The sequence below is a fragment of the Arachis ipaensis genome, chromosome B2 (genome assembly GCF_059453495.1).
Source record: "Arachis ipaensis isolate K30076 ecotype BB chromosome B2, ASM5945349v1, whole genome shotgun sequence".
Taxonomy (NCBI): Eukaryota; Viridiplantae; Streptophyta; class Magnoliopsida; order Fabales; family Fabaceae; genus Arachis; species Arachis ipaensis.
In genome coordinates this window covers 90,117,617-90,137,799 of record NC_142437.1, presented here as the reverse complement: position 1 = coordinate 90,137,799, position 20,183 = coordinate 90,117,617, and the positions used below count along the sequence as shown (strand labels likewise).

Below are 20,183 nucleotides of genomic sequence, written 5' to 3'. Positions count from 1 at the left end.
TAAAAAAATAATTATAAAATAAATAATTAATGGTATATACTATTTAAATAATATCATAAATAAAAAAATTTAATTTATCATTTCACAATATAATTTAAAAAATATAAATATGCATGTAATAAATTTTTTATTTGTATTTATTATTAAAAGTAAGACCAAATTACAAATAAAAAATACAATATTCAAAGTATTAAATTATATAAATCAAGACTTATAAAAAAATTAGTCTTGATTTATATAATTTAATACTTTGAGTATTGTATTTTTTTATTTATAATTTGGTCTCACTTTTAATAATAAATACAAATAAAAAATTTATTACATGCATATTTATATTTTTAAATTATATTGTGAAATGATAAATTAAATTTTTTTATTTATGATATTATTTAAATAGTATATACCATTAATTATTTATTTTGTAATTATTTTTTAAGATAAAGATTAGTTTTATTATTTGTTTTTATACTCAATATAAACCGCTGCTGCTTCTAGCGGATTACACATATATCCCAATGAACATAAATCGCTACTGGTAGTAGCGGTTTATGACTAACCATAATCATGCAGAAACCGCGGCAGGCAACAGCGGTTTCCATGCTGCCACAGCTTAATGTAATCCGCGGCTGGCAGCAGCGGATTGGCAGTAGCGGTTTCTATAGATATGTGAAACAATGCATTTGCGTCTTCGTTTCGGAAACAATGTATTTAGGTAATTTTGAAGGTGAAACAATTTATTTAAGTGAATTTCCCAATTAATTATTTTCTTCTCATATACAGTTTTTTTAAGACATAAAAATAATTAATTAGGACACTGGTTAAGATAATTAAAGTCACTATTTCATTAAATTTTTAATTTAAAGAAAAATCCTAGTTAATTTTGGTATAGAAATTTCGAATTTGAAAACATTGATAAAAATTATGTTGAATTTTGATTTATTTGATTCTCATTTAAATTAATGGAAAAGTCTAGGGGCCAGCAATTTTTGTATTTTCTGGCCAGCACTTAACCATCAAAACAAAAGTGAGTGATTTCCCACCATTAGATGTAATCTCACACCATTAAAAACGCTATTGATGGCCAATTGATGGTTACAAAACACCAAAATTGCTGGCTCCCTAGCATTTCTCTAAATTAATTACTACATAAGTTAAAGTTCTATTTTGAAGTTATATTCAATCTTTAATCTGATTTTTAAAGTTTCAATTTACTTAGTTTGATTTTTTAACTTAGATACCCGTGACTTATATTAGGGTTTTAAGTGTTTAGTTAAAAAAAAATAAGGTAAAAAAAAATTCAATTGTTAAAATATAAAATCACTGGTTCACTGGTTTATTGGTTCAACCGATAAATCACTGGTTGAACCGATAAAATCGGTCTCACGTAAATATAAAATATAAAATAGTTAAAAACTTAAAATTAAAATTTGAAATACATATCTTCACTAACATTTTATGAAGAATCAAGTCTCAACTTCTAAAAATAACTAATATAAAAAAATCATAAAATTTTAATACTACAATAGTATCTTATTTTGACACAATAAGAAAATAATTAATTCACAAAGCCTATCATCTAACTATAATATCAGTAGATTTTAACACTAACATCAAAACAAATAACCTTAATCACAATACTAGCAATAAAATAGATCAAGTAAATTAATAATTTTTTAGTGAAATGTATATTTATATTAATAATGGTATATAATTAAAATATAATTAATTTTAAAATAGAAAAAATAAAAATTAAATTAAATTAGATATTTATGTATACTATATAATTAGTATTTGTCAAATATAATATTTAGAAGTGTAATGGTTAAGTGGCAAGTAGAGGTTGTTTTTGCTCCAGGTTCTTGGTTTGGTTTGCACCAGTTCACACCAATAAGTATTATCTAATAATGGTTCAAGTAGACCAATAAGTATTATCTCTTTGTTGACAATTAAGCTGTTCTAATGGTAATTAAGATTTAATAATGGTTTATAATAAAAGAAGCATTCTTTTGCAACAATGAACTTATAGTAGTAGTTAGGAGTGTTCATAGATTAGATCATATCCATATAAATTCACAGTATTTATCCGTATCTGATCTGTAATTTGAGGATATGATCTTATTTGTAAGACGACCGGATTGGATCGAATCGGATCCACACTCTAATCAGATAAAAGTAAATATGTTTAAAAAAGTAAACAAAAAAATTATTGGCTTTTTTTATAAAAATAAAATTTTTTAATATTTTTTATTTTATGGATATATTTGATATCTGATCCAAACATAAAAAGTGCGAATATCGAATTTGATCTAATGAGTTTAGTGCGGATTGGATCGAAATTTCAGCCATATCCCATCTGTAAACGCCCCTAGCAATAATAACTAAAAAATTATAATGATTATATTTTTAACTAAGAGGAAGTGCAAAAAAAAAAGTACTAAATACAAGAACATTTAATCAAATATTAAAAGAAATTTTTATTTTAAAATAGTTGGACTTTTTTTGCTCATATATATATATATATATATATATATATATATATATATAAACGTTTTTTTTCTATGATCTTAAGAAAGGTTTTGTAAGTCCTAACCTTGTTATCGATTTTTGTAGTGTTAGCCCTCATATTATCAATTTGATTCATATATAATTTGGATGATAAATTATTTGGTGACGTGCTTCTTTTTTTATTGTGATATACTTGTTTTTTATTATTATTATTATTATTATTATTATTATTATTATTATTATTATTATTATTAAAAAATAACAGGCCAAATTATTGCCATAACATAATAGAAGTATGAAAGTTTATCATTCTTCTCTAATGGAAGAAACAAAATTCTTTTCAATAGTTTATTTAACGTTTAGTAGAATAAAAATAAATTTTATTAGAATAAATTTTAGTACGAGTTTAATATTTTTATTCATCATAAAATATTTATAGAATTACTCGTAGATAAATTTTGGAAAAAAGAAAAAAAACCATGATTTTTAATTTTATTTTTAAATAAACTTTAATTTTAATTTTAAAATAAATTTTAATAATATTAATTTTTACCGTATATAATTATTCAATTATTTTTTAATCATATATAAATAAATTACTCTTAATAAGATTTTTTTGTGTTATTTAGTTATTTTTTTTAAAAAATAATTAATTATTAAAATAATTAAACTTTTCACAATAAAAATAATAAAAAAATTATGAACGAAAAAAAATTAACCATCCTGATAATTTTTTATATTTTTATTCATATTTTAATTATAAACATAAATATAATTTAATTATATTATTTATGAAATGTGACTATAGATGTAGATAAAATTTAGTTATATTACTTATATATAGTTTCATTGTATTGTATTGCTTATAAAGTTAGATTATAATTATGACAATAGAATTGTTCTTGTATTTTTATATGTGTGACTAATTGGTGGTGTTAAAATATTACTCTTAATTATAAATAAGGTTTATAATTTAAAAAATCAAAGACTCAATTAAAAAGATACGAAAAAAATGATATTAAAATATTCTAACTCTTTAAAATAAAAATATTCAAAATTTAATTAAAAATTATTTAAAATTTAAACTCAATAAAAATTTATATTCAATGTGTTTTGTATTAAATATATTTAATAACCTATTATATCATATTAGTTGAAATTAGTTTTTATAATGTTAATTTTTTAATAACACTTTATTAGAAAAAACCATCTTTTCAGAATTTTTTAAAAACTAAGTAATATTATATATATTTTGTTACATTACATCTTGTTATAAAAAAATTATTTATTTCTAATGCTTATATTAAAAATAAAAACAAAATTTAAATTAGTAAATTTTAATCTATAATATAATAATAATATAGTAATTATTTTATATATTATACAAATAAAAATTAATTATTTTTTTATTTATAAAATTTTTAAGAGCTTGTTTTTATATATATATATATATATATATATATTAATGAATATGATATATTTTTTTATGTAAATAATTTTTTAGAAAAATCTAATAGTTAATCTATTACCTTTTTTGTTTTAATTCAAACTAAATGTTTTTTATTGTTTTTGGAAAGAAAATTTTTTGAGGAATTTAATAGTATGTAATGAGGAACACCGAATAAATTATATAGAAACCAATTAAAACACAACATAAAAACATCTTAAAAAAAAGGCGTTTTAAGTATTTTTATCTGAAGAAAATATTGTGTTAATCTCTTTTTCCTTACCTTTTTTATTATCCCACCTCCTGCTCCCATTAAAACAACTTAAGTCCCCTTGTACAATAACACCTTCGTACAATTGCCAATATAATTAGAACATTGGTGTAACTTTCATCTTTAAATAATTTGTTTGGGTGAATCACCCTAAATATCTATAAATGATATTAAGGCTGTTATTTATGTTGATAAATTATTATAAAATTATTATATATTATATAATTTTTTTATTTTAAAAATACAATAAATAATTATTTTATATAAATAAAAATTATTAAATTCAAAAGCAAGTAATAATTTTTAAATTGAGAAAAATACTATGATGTACAGATACTAATATGAATACGGGACACGATACAATATGGAATACACATGGACATACGAATTTTAAAATCTTATAAAATACAAGGATACAACAAGTATTTTTTAGATAAATTACACTAATATTTTAATATTTTATTAATATTAAAATATCAAATAATTTTTTAATTATTTTTAATATGTTCTTTTAATTATATAAAGTATTTAAAATATTTTTTATTTTAATAAATAATAATATATATTATTTCTAAACTCATTTCAAGAATACATATTAATAATAAGACTAAACAGACCGACACGTGATGGTATTTAGGTATGTTCAAATGTATTCGAAGAAGAATTTTTTATTTTTTATTAAAATAGGTTGGACACAACAGATACGCATATTGGACGAGTGTCGATGAGAATCGTGTCCGAAATATATCCCACACGTAAACACAACAACTCAACAAAGTGTTCCTGCTTCAAAGAAAAAATATTATTGTCAATCACTTTTTGATTAAATAAAATTCTAAATTTTCAAATATTTAAACTTTTTTCTCTTTTTAAATATTTTTTCTCTTAATTTTTACATCTATTATCATATAAAAATATTTTAATATTTAATAACTAAAAAAATTTTATATATTATAGTACATACATAAAAGTAAATTATTTTAAAGCTTTTTTTTTGTAGCTTTGCAATACGTCTTCATGTTTGTTGTTGAAAGAATTGGAAAATTTTGGGATGAGAATAAACTGCTCATTTTTAGTAGAAAATAAAAATGTCGTAAAAATAAGGAATAAAATGCATATAATTAATTAATATCTTAAGAATATTTATTTCTGTTAAATCTTTAAAAAAAATTTCAATCTACTTTAAACAATTAGTTACTTTCTTCAAATTATAATTCTTAAAATAAATCTTAGTCAACATCAACCTTTAACATATTCTTAAAGCAACAACCAGCATTTTTTTTTGTTTCGCGAGGCACAACCAGCATGATTAGGAATGACTCTGATCTGCTTGACAAAATCAAAGAGATGCTCCAGCGCAATTGGACAGCTACTTTAGTGCTCATTCAGCGAACAGCAAATAAAGCGGCTGATTTAACAAGTAGGTGTATCTAGAATGGTTACTGCCTCCTAATAATTTAGACATTATTATTAGAGAGAAATACTACTCTTTTTCTTAGGTCTTTTTTTTTGTGTTATGTTCAGTCACCAAAAATAAAAAAATTCTTAAAGCAACAAACACAAGCAAATCACTCAATTCAAATATACAAACAAATCACACATAAACTAATTAGCAAAAAAGTCACAATAATACAAAGTATATCCAGACAATTTATACAAATGCATATAATGAATGCATGTCTATTTTATATAGGTCATAAGTTCATGTATCAATTGGTTAACTGCAATTCAATAATATTTTGAAATAGCTGTTACATGTCATTCCTATCTCGAAAATAAATTATTTTAAAATTTATTTTTTTCATAATATTAAAATTATAACAGATTTAAATTCATTAAAAGTTTAAAATGATTATATTTTTATATATATTTTATTCACAAATATATTTTAAATGCACATTATAAAATTATTAGAACAACTTATTTATATTAGTTTATAGCATTTTTTATAATATAAAATATAAAAATATAATTTATTATCTCAATAATATTTAACAATATAAATTAATTAAAAAATAAATCATTTTTATATTTTATTGAATCCAAAAACAAAATTTTTTTATAAGAACTAAGATAACTTTTTTTATATAACAAGTAATTATTAGTATTTTTTAATTAAAAAATATGAATCATGATTATATATATTATTAAATATATAATATTATATTTGATTATATAATATTAATTTAATTTGTAGTTTCTCTTTTACTAAATTTTTAGATCCGTCGTTGCTAACAAGAACAGCAAAAATGTTAACAAATTTAGGTGCATTTATGTATAATTATTTTTAAATTAAAAAATTTTAATATCTAAAATTTTTTATTTATCTCAAATTAGATTATTTATATACAAAACAATAATTAAAATAATTATTTTTGAGATAAATAGACCAAAAATTATAAAAATTAAAATTTATTAATTTTAAAATAATTATATATATAATTCAAAAATACTATTTAAAAAATTTTAAAATTTTTCGGAACTGTTTTGAGAATTTTTTTAACTCTTTAAGGATTGTTTTGTACTTTATTTTAAGAATTGATTTGTCCAGATTGGATACGTAGATACTTAACGGTCACATGTATGAGTTAACATTTCACGTTAGCAGTATTCACTATTAGTAATTAACGCAAAAAAGACTATATTGTCCAATAAAATTAAACATTGATAATTGTTTTGAATATTTTTAAATTTGATGGACTAAAATGTTTAATTTTAAAAATATGATATATTGATTTGAGTAATTATTTAAAGATAAAAATGACACTTATTTTAAGTATAGAGTAATTTTTATCAGTTACCCACATAAAAAATTAATTATTAAAATAATTTTATATCATATTTATAATCAAACTTTGTATATAAAATAATCAACTAAATTCACATCCATAATCAAACTTATATGAATAATATAATCAAGCTTAATTTATATTTATAATCAAACCTCATAAATAATATAAATAAACTAGATTTACATTTATCGTCAAAACATGAATAAAAGTACAAAATTATTGTGATGACTATTTTTAGTATTCATACAAAATTTGTGCATATTTATCGTGAAGTGGGATGGGTGATTTCGATATTTCATATTTAATTGTAGAAAGTTTTGACTTTTGATGACTTTGTTTAACTGTGGCCAAGTGTGAAGTATATACCAGACATAAAAAGCAAATGACTTTAATTTAAACTTATAATAATGCATGGATACTTATATAAATTCGGACAAAAACACAGAATATAATATGATATGAAATATGTTCACATACAAATTTTAAAATTTTATTATAAAATATAGAGATATACATATATAAAATATAAAGTATTTTTTAGATAAATTATAATAATATTTTAATATTATTAATATTAAAATATAAATTAATTTTTAATGTTTTATTTTAATTATATAAAATATTTAAAATATTTTTTATTTTAATAAATAATAATATATATTATTTTTAATTTCTTTTAAAAAATATATGTTAAAAATAAAATTAGACATAACGTTAATATATGATGGTATTTAAATGTGTCTCAAATATATTTAATTTTTTTTATTAAGATAGTTAGACGCAGTAGATATATTTGTTGAACAAATATCGATAAATGTGGTATCCGAAATTCAACAAAATACCCGTGTTTCGAAGCTTCCAACAATACATCAAATATCATCATCTACTTGTCCATAAAAAAAAAGAAGAAAATGATCATCTATTAATAAATTAGATTAAACGAGATTTGAAAAAATTTTGAAATTTCTAAATCTTCTAATTTATTTCAATACGTGTATTAAATAGTACAAGGTATATTTGCTAGTATTAGTGTAATAAAAAAGGACATAAAAAATTCTTTCGAAATCTTTCTTCTAGGGAGCTGTACACCATAGTAAGTTACATTATAGTTAGCCATTATTCCTTGTACATAATAAATACGGCTAGATAATTATTTTCCTTTTTAAGTGTTGATGCTTTCAAATCTCATACGTATATGTAAATACAAATCAAATATATGTGTACAATTATCAGGGATTTATTTTTTATTTAAAAAAAAAGACTAATTCTTCATTAATCAGAGGATACACGCACAATTTAATTTAGGCTCTGTTTAGAAAGCAGTAGAAGCTATTTTTTCTGACTTTTAAACTATGAAAAGTCACAGTATGTTTGGTATTATTTTAAAATTTTTTTTAATTTTTTAAAAAATTAATTTATAATTTTTTAAAAAAATAAAAATATATAACTCCTCCTCTTCAATAAGTCATTTTATCATTTTCTTAAAAAAATAACCTCAACAAAAAAAATATACCTTATACTTTAAGCTATTTTTTCAAAAGAACTTATTTAAGTTGTTTATTCAAAATGGCCTTAGTGTTTGATTGTGGCTCAAACAGAACTACTTTCCTTACAAAATATATGTAATGCTAGGTAATAACCAATAACTTTTTTAAACAACATAAACAATCACTAATCAAATTAAAATACACTACACCTTTAAATTATTCACCTAAATCTTAATATTAGAATAATCATCCACACACCTAGTAAAATAAACATCCAATATATTCATTATTCACATTATTTAGTATTTTCATTTTCTTCCCATATTTTTCCAAATTAAAATTGACCAAGTTTTATCAACTTGCACTAAAGGCTTCGAGTTAAAGTAGCATATAATGATGAACTTTACATTTAAATCATACAAAAAATAAATAAACATTACTGGCAACTATGTACACAACGCTTCCGAATCATATAATCAATCAATCAACTTTAATTCGAAGATTTCCTGAATTAATACAAAGATATTGATTGGAAAAGTAGAACCCTTGGTAATAATCATAATTGTAAAGATCTCAATATATTTATTAAATCAAGATAAAACCTTGTAATGTTGAGTACAATTATAAACTCTAATCAACTAACCCTATACAAGTTTCATTATATAAATAACGTTCTCATCACTATCTGAAAACCACTTGATTCAAATTCAAATTTCAAAATCCAAATACCTCTTCTCACTGTATTGAGCCATGGCAGCACAAAATTCGGATGCATGTCCTTCTAAATCCTCTAGCATCTCTGAAGGGAGTGGTAATAACACCAACAATACGAGGGACAATGATTTGGCAACCGAACTGGTGGACCAAGCCTCCAATTCGAGAACGATGTTGGCATTTGTAAAGCTCTCGAACGATGATTCATCGCTTCGTTGTTCTTCGAAAGTGCAGGAGCTCGATTTTTTCAACCCGGGAAAGAGGGTGACGAAAGAATCCTCGCCTTCTTTGGCTAACAACATTGATGAAGGAAAGAATAAAAACACCGAGGAGAAGACTACTTCAGAGTCTAGAACCTTCTCTTGTAACTTCTGTAACAGAAATTTCTCGTCTTCGCAAGCCCTAGGAGGGCACCAAAACGCACACAAACAGGAGCGCGCCATAGCGAAACGTCGCCAAGCAATCGACGCATCTGGCTTTGGTCACCCTCACTTTCCTTATTATTCTACTTACCCTAGCTTGACCTCTCACCCTTTATATAATAGGGCACTTGGGGTAAGGATCGACTCCATGATTCACAAACCTAATTCTTATCCTTGGTCTCGTCTTAGGTTTGATCATAATAACCATAATTGGTCACGGTCAGGGATGCTTGAGGGATTGCAACTAAATGGAGGAGGTTCTTCAAATTTGAATTTGTTTAGAGAAGATGATAACGGTGGCAGTAGAACTATTCCCCTATTAGGAGTTTCTTCTACAAATGTTGCTTCTACTTCTAATTCAGCCATCAATAACAACCCAACAAGGATTGATGATACTCATGATCAGAATCCAAAGCCAGATGAACCTTCCACTACTATGTCTCCAAGCCTTGATTTGTCGCTTAAGCTTTAAGGACTTAGGACTTGTTTGGGTAAAATTTTAGAAAAATTTTTTTAGTTATTTTTTTTAAAAGATCTTATAGAAAAGTAGAAGTAATTTTATGTTTGGGTATCTCATGCAAAAAATTTTTTTTTTATCTATTAATTATGTTTGGATATAATAATATAAAAATATTTTTTTGTTTATTTATTACATGAAAAATATCTTTTTTTTAAGAAAAAAATATCTTTTAGATGTAAATTACAGCTTCTTAAAAAAGATGTTTTTTTTATTTTTCTAGTGCTTTTACTTTTATTACTTGAAATTTGTCAAACACACTAAAAAATAAAAAAAAAATCTTTTTTCAATAAAAATTTTTTTTTATCAAAATAATAACGTCCAAACAAACACTTAAGGTTGACTTTTAAAATAATTATATTTAAATTCTTTTAATTTGTTTGCCGTTTACTATTTAATAGAAAAAATATTAGTTTTATTTTAGACCAAAGTGTTGTTTGATACATGAAATAGCAAGGTGCATTATCCAATTATCTTATTATTTGATTATTTTTTCCGCATATAAGTTTTCCTGTTTTTTTTTATTATTATTATTGAGTTACAACTTCCATCCAAGAAGGGAAAAATGTACAAAAATTGATCTTTAATTAATTAAATTTTTTTTGGCATGCCATCAAGGATAAATAATTAATAAAAAATTAATCAAGTCAAACACAAAAAACCTTACAACAACAGAAAAATTAAACTTAAAAGATTGCAAAATTAATACTCAAAGGAAATATCAACTAAATGTTCACTCTTGAGATACCAATATAGCTAGATTTTTACCTCTCAAAAAGTTTATAGACGTTCACTGATAAATGTCAAACCAAAAATTCATGTTTCACTTTCCTACAAAAATTAACACTCATAATAATAACTTAGGTTATTCACATTAAATGTATTATCTCTTCTTAACACTCTCCAATGACATCTTTCTTTGTTAACACCAAACAACATCCTGTCCTCAAATATATAAGCCACTGTTTTATATACACTTCTGCCGAATAATGTATTTAATTCTAAACTCATGATTTTAAGTTGAGAGTAGTTAAACATTTCACTTTATAAATTATATAATAGAAAAATAATAATCTTAATTTATATCCCTTCAATTTTATTCATGCTATACTACTTTTTTTTGATAAAATTAAAAATTATTATACCATATTACTCTTATAATTTATGATGTTCTTACAATATTTTTCCACTTATTCAGGTGACTAAAATCTCTTAATACTTCATACTTAATTTTCAATGATAAAGACTTTTACTTTTATTTAAAGTTTTGCTGTTTCACACCATTGCAACGTGAAATAGTTTAATGGTATGGTAAAAATAACTTAAATTAATTCAAAGTTGCTAAATTAATAAATTATCTTAATGTAAAATTTGAATATTGTATACACAAAAAATTAAGTACCTACCCAGTACTTGTTTATGTTGATGTCAGTATAATGTATTGTATTGTATTTTTTTTATCCTATTAGTTTCGAATTTGTCATGTTTTGTGCCTATTATTGTACTTTATATGATATTATATTTGTGTGTCTTCAATTCCTATTTGAAATAGTAGAGTATATAAGTACTGTATACTTTCGTATCTTTCCAATTCGCCCCATCCTTTTCAATTCGCTCCCAATCGTTACGAGGAAACAGATTTTCATGCGAAACCAAACCTAAATTTCTTCTCCAAATTGTTGCCGCCATTAATCTTCCTTTCACTCCGTTCTGTGATTTAATCTTCTCTGGTTCATCACTCGAATTTCTATTTGATCAGTCATTAGATATCTAAAACATTTTTTTTAAAAATATTTTTTATTAATTAAAATTTAATACATATAATTGATAGACAAATTAATTTGACCGAAAAAATAGTGAATCAAATTTTGAATCGATCTAAATTAATATTATTTTTTATAAAAAATAACTATAATATCCTTATTATAGAAAATGACTAAAATACTCCAATAATAATAATAATAATAATAATAATAATAATAATAATAATAATAATAATAATAATAATAACTCTAAATCCTAACCCTATGACGAGAGAGAAGCAATAATCGACAAGAATTTAAAATTCTCAAAATTAATATACATATATATATATATATTATTAGGAGTATTTTAGTTATTTTTTATAATAAGAGTATTGTAGTAATTTTCTATAAAAAATAATATTAATTTAGATTAATTCAAGATTTGATTCACTATTTTTTCAGTTAAATTAATTTATTTGGCCTAATTTTGACAAAAATAACATGATTTAATCGAATTATGTGTTAAATTTTAATTACTAAAAAATATCTTTAAAAAAAGATATTTTAGACGTCTTTATGTATTTACGTGAGTGGCTTCCATTTGATCAAAGTACTCCACTCTTTCATTATTAGTGTATTTGGCAAAATCTTTAAATAAAAGTAAAATGACTAAGAGTGAAAAGACATTTTTTTTTAAAAAAACTACAATTTTTATTTTTTAAATATTTTTTTTACTCAAAAAAGTGTTTAATATAATAAAAAACTATATTATTATATTCAAATATAATTATTAAATAAAAAATTATTTTTATATAAGATATTCAAATATTAAACTATTTTTTCTTTTTTAAAATAAATTTTTGAAAAATCACTTAAAAAATTTAGTTATAAGCTTAACCAAACAAGTCTTAGGACCAGAATTCAAAATCTTTTAAATAGAGCGTAAAATACTTATTATGTAGACTAACCTCATATTTGTTGTTGTTCTATACATTTAGTAAAAAAAATTGATTTAATAGATTTTTAGTAATTTTAATTGTAATTGTAATTTAAAAAATACTTGTCCATAACTATATTTGTTGTATTCAAATGATTTAACTACTTTTAATTTTGAACAAATTACTTCTATAGTAAATCCAAACACAGTAATTTTCACTTGTGTATTTGTTTGGTCGTATTATGGGGAAAATTTTTTTTTTTATAATTCTTCGAAGAGACTATTATCACACCATTTAGTCTCCTATCACATTATGTTTACACAATATTTAGGGTTGGTTTTGTAAAATTCTTTTAAAAGGTGTTTTATTTATTTGTGTTTAATAAATAAAAAAATCACATACTTATTATATTTACATTCTTTAACTAAAGGTGTTTTTGAAAGTATTTAAAAAAATTAAAATTAAATTATATTTATCAAAATTAAAAAAATTTAATATAATTTAATAAATTAATAAATATCTAACCTTAGTCATATATATATATATATATATATATATAAAATCTTTTTCAATTTTAAGAGCTATTATTCATTAAACATAATTGTTCTTATTTGTGTTTATTAAAAAATATTTTTAGTCTGATTTACTAAATATATAGATACTATAATCTTTAAAAAGTTGTCTTTTAAAATTTAATTTTAATAAACTATTTCTTGAAAAGTAAAATAAGCTAGTTCACAAAGTAAAAGGTAAAGGTCGGAGCGACAGAAGGTTGAGATTTGGGACATGGAATATAGGCACTCTAACAGAAAAGTCCATGGAGGTGGTGGACACCATGACAAGGAGGAAGATTAACATTATGTGCCTACAAGAAACAAAATTGGTTGGTGCGAAGGCTAGGGAGTTGGATACTTCTGGTTTCAAACTTTGGTATACAGGAAAGGTGAAGAATAGGAATGTGGTTGGAATAATTGTGGATAAGCAGTGGAAGAAGGATGTAGTGGATGTTAAGAGGGTGGGAAATCGGACCATCTCTATCAAACTTGTGGTGGAAGGAGGTGCTTTCCATGTGATTAGCGCCTATGCACCGCAAGTGGGTTCGGACGAACAACACAAGATAAGGTTTTGGGAGGATTTAGAGAGTTTGGTTCAAGACATACTTTTGGGAGATAAGATTTTCTTAGGAGGAGATTTAAATGGCCATGTTGGGAGAGAAGTGACTGGATATAGGAATATTCACGAAGGCCATGGTTTCAGGGTGATCAATGCCGAGGGTAAAACTATTTTGGACTTTTCCTCAACCTTTGATCTTCTCACTATAAATACATGTTTTAAAAAGAGAGACGAACATCTTATAACCTATAAGAGTGGCATGACAAGCTCTCAAATTGACTTCTTCTTGTTGAGGAAAGTCAACCGGAAATTTTGCATTAATTGTAAAATTATTCCGGGAGAGAGTTTGACAACACAACATAGGGTGCTCGTCATGGATTTTTGTGTTGAGCAAAAGTTGAGGAAAAGACATCATACGAAAAACCCAAGGACGAGATGGTGGCGGATGAAAGGTGAGGAACAAAGAAGCTTCCTAAGACGGATAGGAGAAGAGGCAAAGTGGGATGGGAATGGAAGCGCGGAAGAGATGTGGAGAGAGATGGCAGAAGTTATTAGAAGAACAGCAAAAGAAAGCTTTGGTGAATCTAAAGGAATAGAACCAAGAGACAAGGAGTCCTGGTGGTGGAATGCGAGTATACAAGATAAGATAAAGATAAAAAGAGAGTGCTTTAAAGAGTGGTCTCTATGCCACAATGCAGATAACTGGGAAAAATATAAGGCGGCTAAGAAAGAGACAAAAGTGGCTGTAAGTGAAGCAAGAACAAGAGCATATGAGGGTCTCTACCAGTCTTTGGGTACGAAAGAAGAAGAAAAAGGTATATATAGAATCGCAAAGAGCCGTGAAAGAAGAACGAGAGATTTGGATCATGTTAAGTGCATAAAGGATAAGGATGGAGAGGTGTTGGCTCAAGAGGAGAAGATTAATGAAAGGTGGAAGAGCTACTTCTACGAGTTATTTAATGAGGGACAGAAGACTCTTCCGAGCCTTGGTCGGTTATGCACAAGGGAAGAAGATCAAAACTTTGACTACTATCGGAGGATCCGAGACTTCGAGGTAAAAGAGGCTCTAAAGCGGATGAAAAATGGCAGGGCAGTAGGACCTGATAATATCCTGATTGAGGTTTGGAAGGGTTTTGGAGAAAAAGGCATCAACTGGTTAACCAAGCTTTTTAATGAGATTTTAAGGTCAAAGAAGCAAGATGCCTGATGAGTGGAGAAAGAGCACCTTGGTACCTATCTACAAGAATAAGAGGGATATACAAAGTTGCGGAAACTATAGAGGGATCAAGCTTATGAGTCATACCATGAAGTTATCGAAAAGGGTGATAGAACGGAGGTTGAGAAAAGAGACACAAGTAACAGAGAACCAATTTGGATTTATGGTAGGCAGATCTACCACTGAAGCAATATACCTTTTAAGAAGGATGATGGAGAGGTATCGTAGTAATAAAAGGGATCTACATATGGTGTTTATTGATTTGGAAAAAGCGTATGATAGAGTACCAAGGGAGGTCTTATGGAAGATTGTAGGAAAGAGGAGAGTAAGGATCGCATATATTCGTGCAATTAAAGACATGTATGATGGGGCCACAACTAGTGTGAAGACTCAAGGTGGTGTGACAGAGGAATTTCCTATTGGTATAGGATTACACCAGGGATCATCCTTAAGTCCATACCTTTTCACATTAGTCTTGGAAGTACTTACATAGCACATCCAAGAGCCTGTGCCATGGTGCATGCTTTTTGCCGATGATATCGTCCTTATAGGGAGAGTCAAGGGAAGACCTAAATAAGTTGGAGTTATGGAGAGAAGCTCTAGAAGTGTTGGTCTGCGCATAAGCCGTAGTAAGACGGAATATATAGAATGTAAGTTCAGTCTGAGAAGGGAAAACCCTAATATAGAGGTGAAGATTGGAGAAAACAGCCTACGAAAAGTTAAAAGTTTTAAGTATCTTGGGTGCATCATACAGGATAATGGAGAGATTGAACAGGATGTAAATCATAGGATCCAAGCAGGTTGGTCAAAATGGTGGAGTGCATCTGGTTTTATATGTGACAAAAAAGTGCCTTTAAAATTTAAAGGTAAATTCTATCGCACCGCTATAAGACCGGCTATACTTTATGGTACGGAGTGTTGGGAAGCTAAAGGGGAGCATGAACATAAGCTGGGTATAGCAGAGATGAAGATGTTGAGATGGATGAGTGGTCATATATGTTTGGATAAAATAAGGAACGAAGATATAAGGGAGAGAGTTGGAGTAGCACCCATTGTGGAAAAGATGGTTGAATCACGTCTCAGGTGGTTTGGACATGTGAGAAAAAGACCGATAGAACATCCAGTCAGGAGGGTGGATGAGATGGAAGATGGACAAGAGGCGAAAGGCAGAGGAAGACCTAAGAAGACCATCCATGAGGTGATCAAACGAGATCTACGTGTAAACGGTCTCTCTGTAGATATGATACATGACAGAGCACAATGGCGTTATTTGATTCATGTAGCCGACCCCACTTAGTGGGACAAGACTTTGTTGTTGTTGTTGTATTTCTTGAAAAGTAAAACTACTTTTAGCAAATTAAAATTTAATGACTTTTTGTCTAATTGTTCCAAAATACCTTTATATAAGTAATTATATAAATAATTGGATACATTATTTTTTATGCTAATCTGGTACTCAGTCTTGATAATATATACACATTTTTTTGACATTGATAACGAATTTGTTACATTTTATTTTAATAATTATTTTTTATTTATAGGAAACTTTTATATTTCATTTTTATTTTCTTATCTTATTACTAAATATTCATAAAAACTATATATAGAGAATTATGTGTATTAAAACATTTATAATATTTCAATTCATATAGATTTTAGATAGAGCATTTACACTACAAGAGGCACGGTAGATAGCGGCGCTCTATTAGAAGCGGTTATGAAAATAGTTGCTATTTTTTTAATGTTGTAACGATTTTGTGGTAAATGTGAGAAAAGCCGCTAGATATTCTAATTTGCTGTGGTTTTGGGGAGAACAGCTGCTATTTACTTTTTTTTTCTTTTAGGGATTCGACCTACTCTTCTTTCTCAAATATCTATCTCATTTTGATTTTTTCCCGTCCAAGTTACAACACACGGTTCTTTCCTCTCCAGCTTCCTTCACCGCCTTTGCTCCTTTCCCAAGTTCTCTCGTTGTCGCTCAAACGCTAGCCCCTCTGTTTCCTCTAGTTTGTCAAATCTGCTCACCATCTCCTCCGTGAAGTGCTGTATGTGATTCGAATCTACTGCAGCTGCACGAGCGTCCTGCCACCGTCGCCTCCAACCTCCGTCGCCTCCACCGATGACCATCGTAGATTTTTCTCCTTCACCTTTTTTTTTTGCTAGGTTTCACGTTTTTACAAGAGGCGAAAGGCTCTTCACCCAATCCAAACCGTACTTTTGACCTAGATCTGCTCGCTGTTCATGCCTTCCTCTTCTGCTCTGCTCCTTTGCTTCTGGTTTGTTATTTTTTATTTTATTTTTTCTGAATTTTTTGTTCACTCTAAATCTCTGAATCTAGTTTTGCTCTTGGTTTTTGAACTAATTTGATTGTTTTGCTTTAACAAAGAAGAAGAGAAAGCTCAATAGAGAATCTATCTAGCATTTTTCATTCAATATCTAAACCAAGTTTCAATTTGCAGTGTTAGAATAATTTTTACAAATATTTGCTATTAAGTTTCAATTTGCTGATATGCCATCCACCGGCGGGTCACGCATTCTCGAAGGATACCTGTCGCCGTTCAACGTAACTGCCGTAAAGAGGGCAAAGGAGCTTGGCGCCATTGTTGTTGGAAAGACCAATCTAGATGAGTTCGGTATGGGTAGCACCACTAAAGATTCTGCATTTCAGGTTCTTCAATTTTCTTTAATGTTTAATTTCAAGTATTTGCGATTTTGTTATTTCTAGAACTAGCTTATAGTTAATTTCGTGCTGAGCATACTTAATTATATTGTATTGTATTGCATTGCATTTTGTTTTAATTGTGCGGATTGAAGTCTATGTCTGTTCTTTCCATGTTCCAATTTGGGCGAAATGAATTGTGTAACTTTCTCTAAACAATTTTCTTTTTAGATTCATTTTGAGATAGTGATTGTAAATTTCACTGCAGATAGAAATTAAGCTCAATTTTATTGTTGAGGTTTCTGAATTGAGACATCTTTAGATACTATGCACTTGCTACATGGTTCTAAAACCATGGTTGCATTGCTGGTACTCATGGATGTGTTATAAATTTGGCTAAGATTTATGAGGTCTGGATTCTTGTGTTCTTGCTATGGCCCATTTATAACTGAGATTGGTTTAATCAGTTGATATGTATGTTCATTCAATAGGTCACAGCCAATCCATGGGATCTTTCTAGGGTGCCAGGAGGATCATCAGGAGGATCGGCACCTGCAGTTTTTGCTAGGCAGTGTGTGGTATCACTGGGAAGTGATACTGGTGAAAGCGTGAGATAGCCATCATCTTTTTGCGGTGTTGTAGGTTTGAAGCCAACTTATGGCGTATGCGTCTTTACTTGATACTATTGGTTGCTTTGGTTCATCAGTCACTGATGCTGGGATTCTCCTTTATGCAATTGCTGGTAATGATAGATTTAATGCTACCTCAAGCAATTGAGTAAGAGTTCTTTTATATTTGGTATAGTTGTTATATCCCATCTAATCTGCTGTTGTTAGCTGAAGTAATCAAAGGTATTAGCATAATTGGTCTATAAGATGGGCAGTTGCTGAAATCATTGCAAGTGTTTATTTATGTACATCTTGTTATTAAATCATTTAACAGTCACTTTTTATCCTTGTGTTGATATATTCGTTCTTCCATCCATATTTGTTCCCTATTTTCATCAAAATTTTCTATATCTTGGTTCAGATTATGCTTTCAGGTTAATTTGATTTAGATTTTGTTTATATCTTCTATAATTCAAGTTAATTGTTACTATATAGAGTTAAAGGATTTGAAGGTACCACTATTGTGTGTTTGGGTTGGTCTGATAGAATCAGAACATTAAGTTCGTATATAATTTCTCTTTTTTTTTTGAAGTGTCTTCTTGCGTTTGTGAATTGTGACATGGGGAGCCCCATTGTGGCTCATGTCCTTATGTTGTTTGATGAAATGCCTCAACAAAGTGATACATTTGTACTAGATGGTCCTTCTCTGTGTAAAGCTAAAATTTAATTATTTTTTTCATTTCAAGGTTGAGAATTGTTCCGTATAGCTGCTTGGTTGGTTGTTTATTGCACACTACCTAACAAGATTGGAGCTCCAACACTTTATTGCTTCCCTGGTGCTAAAATTAATAAAAATTAGTCATTAATGTATTTGATCCTTGTGTATGTATTTGTAGAAAAATGAATTTCTTTTATTACCGATCAATTTCTTAGTACTCAAGCATTTGTAAACACCATTTCACTGAAGTTTGCACTAATTTTTTACTTGTCAAAGTAGACTTATGATGTGAGTAGCTATTGGAATTTGATTTAAACTGAGATGAAATGAATTTCTGGATTTTTCAATTGCATGAACACAGAAAGTTGCGATTTTGTAAGTTTTATTTATTAGCTACAGGTTCCACATACAATAGTTTAATGTTGAAACCTGTTAAATCTAACTTGTTCGACACTTTAGATTATATTACCTATCAAGTGGTACAGTTTAACAACAGTCTGAAGCTCATTTTTTTCATTCTATCGGTAAATTAATTTTTGGCATTAGTGCTGCCAAGGTTTTTCAATTATAAATCTTGAACTGGACAGGGTCTGAAAGTACCTCATTTTCTTCCTTAAGTGATTAATGTTTCTGTGTGTGGCAGAAAGTGTCAGATTTGGTCATTCATTTTGCTGAGCTTTTACAAATAGTTAACTCATATTTTTTATTTATACACTAGAAGAGAAAGATCGAGGTTTGGGATCAATGTTTAGGCGAGATGATCAGAGACTTCAACAACTGAGGGAGAAAGATGGCCGAGAAAAAGACCCCAATTTCATTTCTAAGAGTTATTGTGAATGTTACCCAGGGTATCAAGAATATAACCGTGAAATAGTGGATAGTGATGATGAAGATGACTTGTCCAAACTGGATATGGGTGGGAGGGTAAGTAATTGCATTAACAATTACCTTATTTTCTTATTATTAAACTGGCTGCAATGTTTTTCATTTATTTTCAAGTATATTTTCCTAATTTTCTAAGTATATTATAT

General features: G+C 27.0%; 1 protein-coding gene across 1 annotated transcript; it reads left to right on the top strand.

Moving 5' to 3' along the window:
- The first annotated feature begins 9,252 nt into the window (after positions 1-9,252).
- On the top strand, positions 9,253-10,110 carry LOC107627384 (uncharacterized). Its single transcript, XM_016330220.1, has one exon. It carries the CDS (start codon positions 9,253-9,255, stop codon positions 10,108-10,110), a length of 858 nt encoding a protein of 285 aa, XP_016185706.1.
- Positions 10,111-20,183: the final 10,073 nt, after the last annotated feature.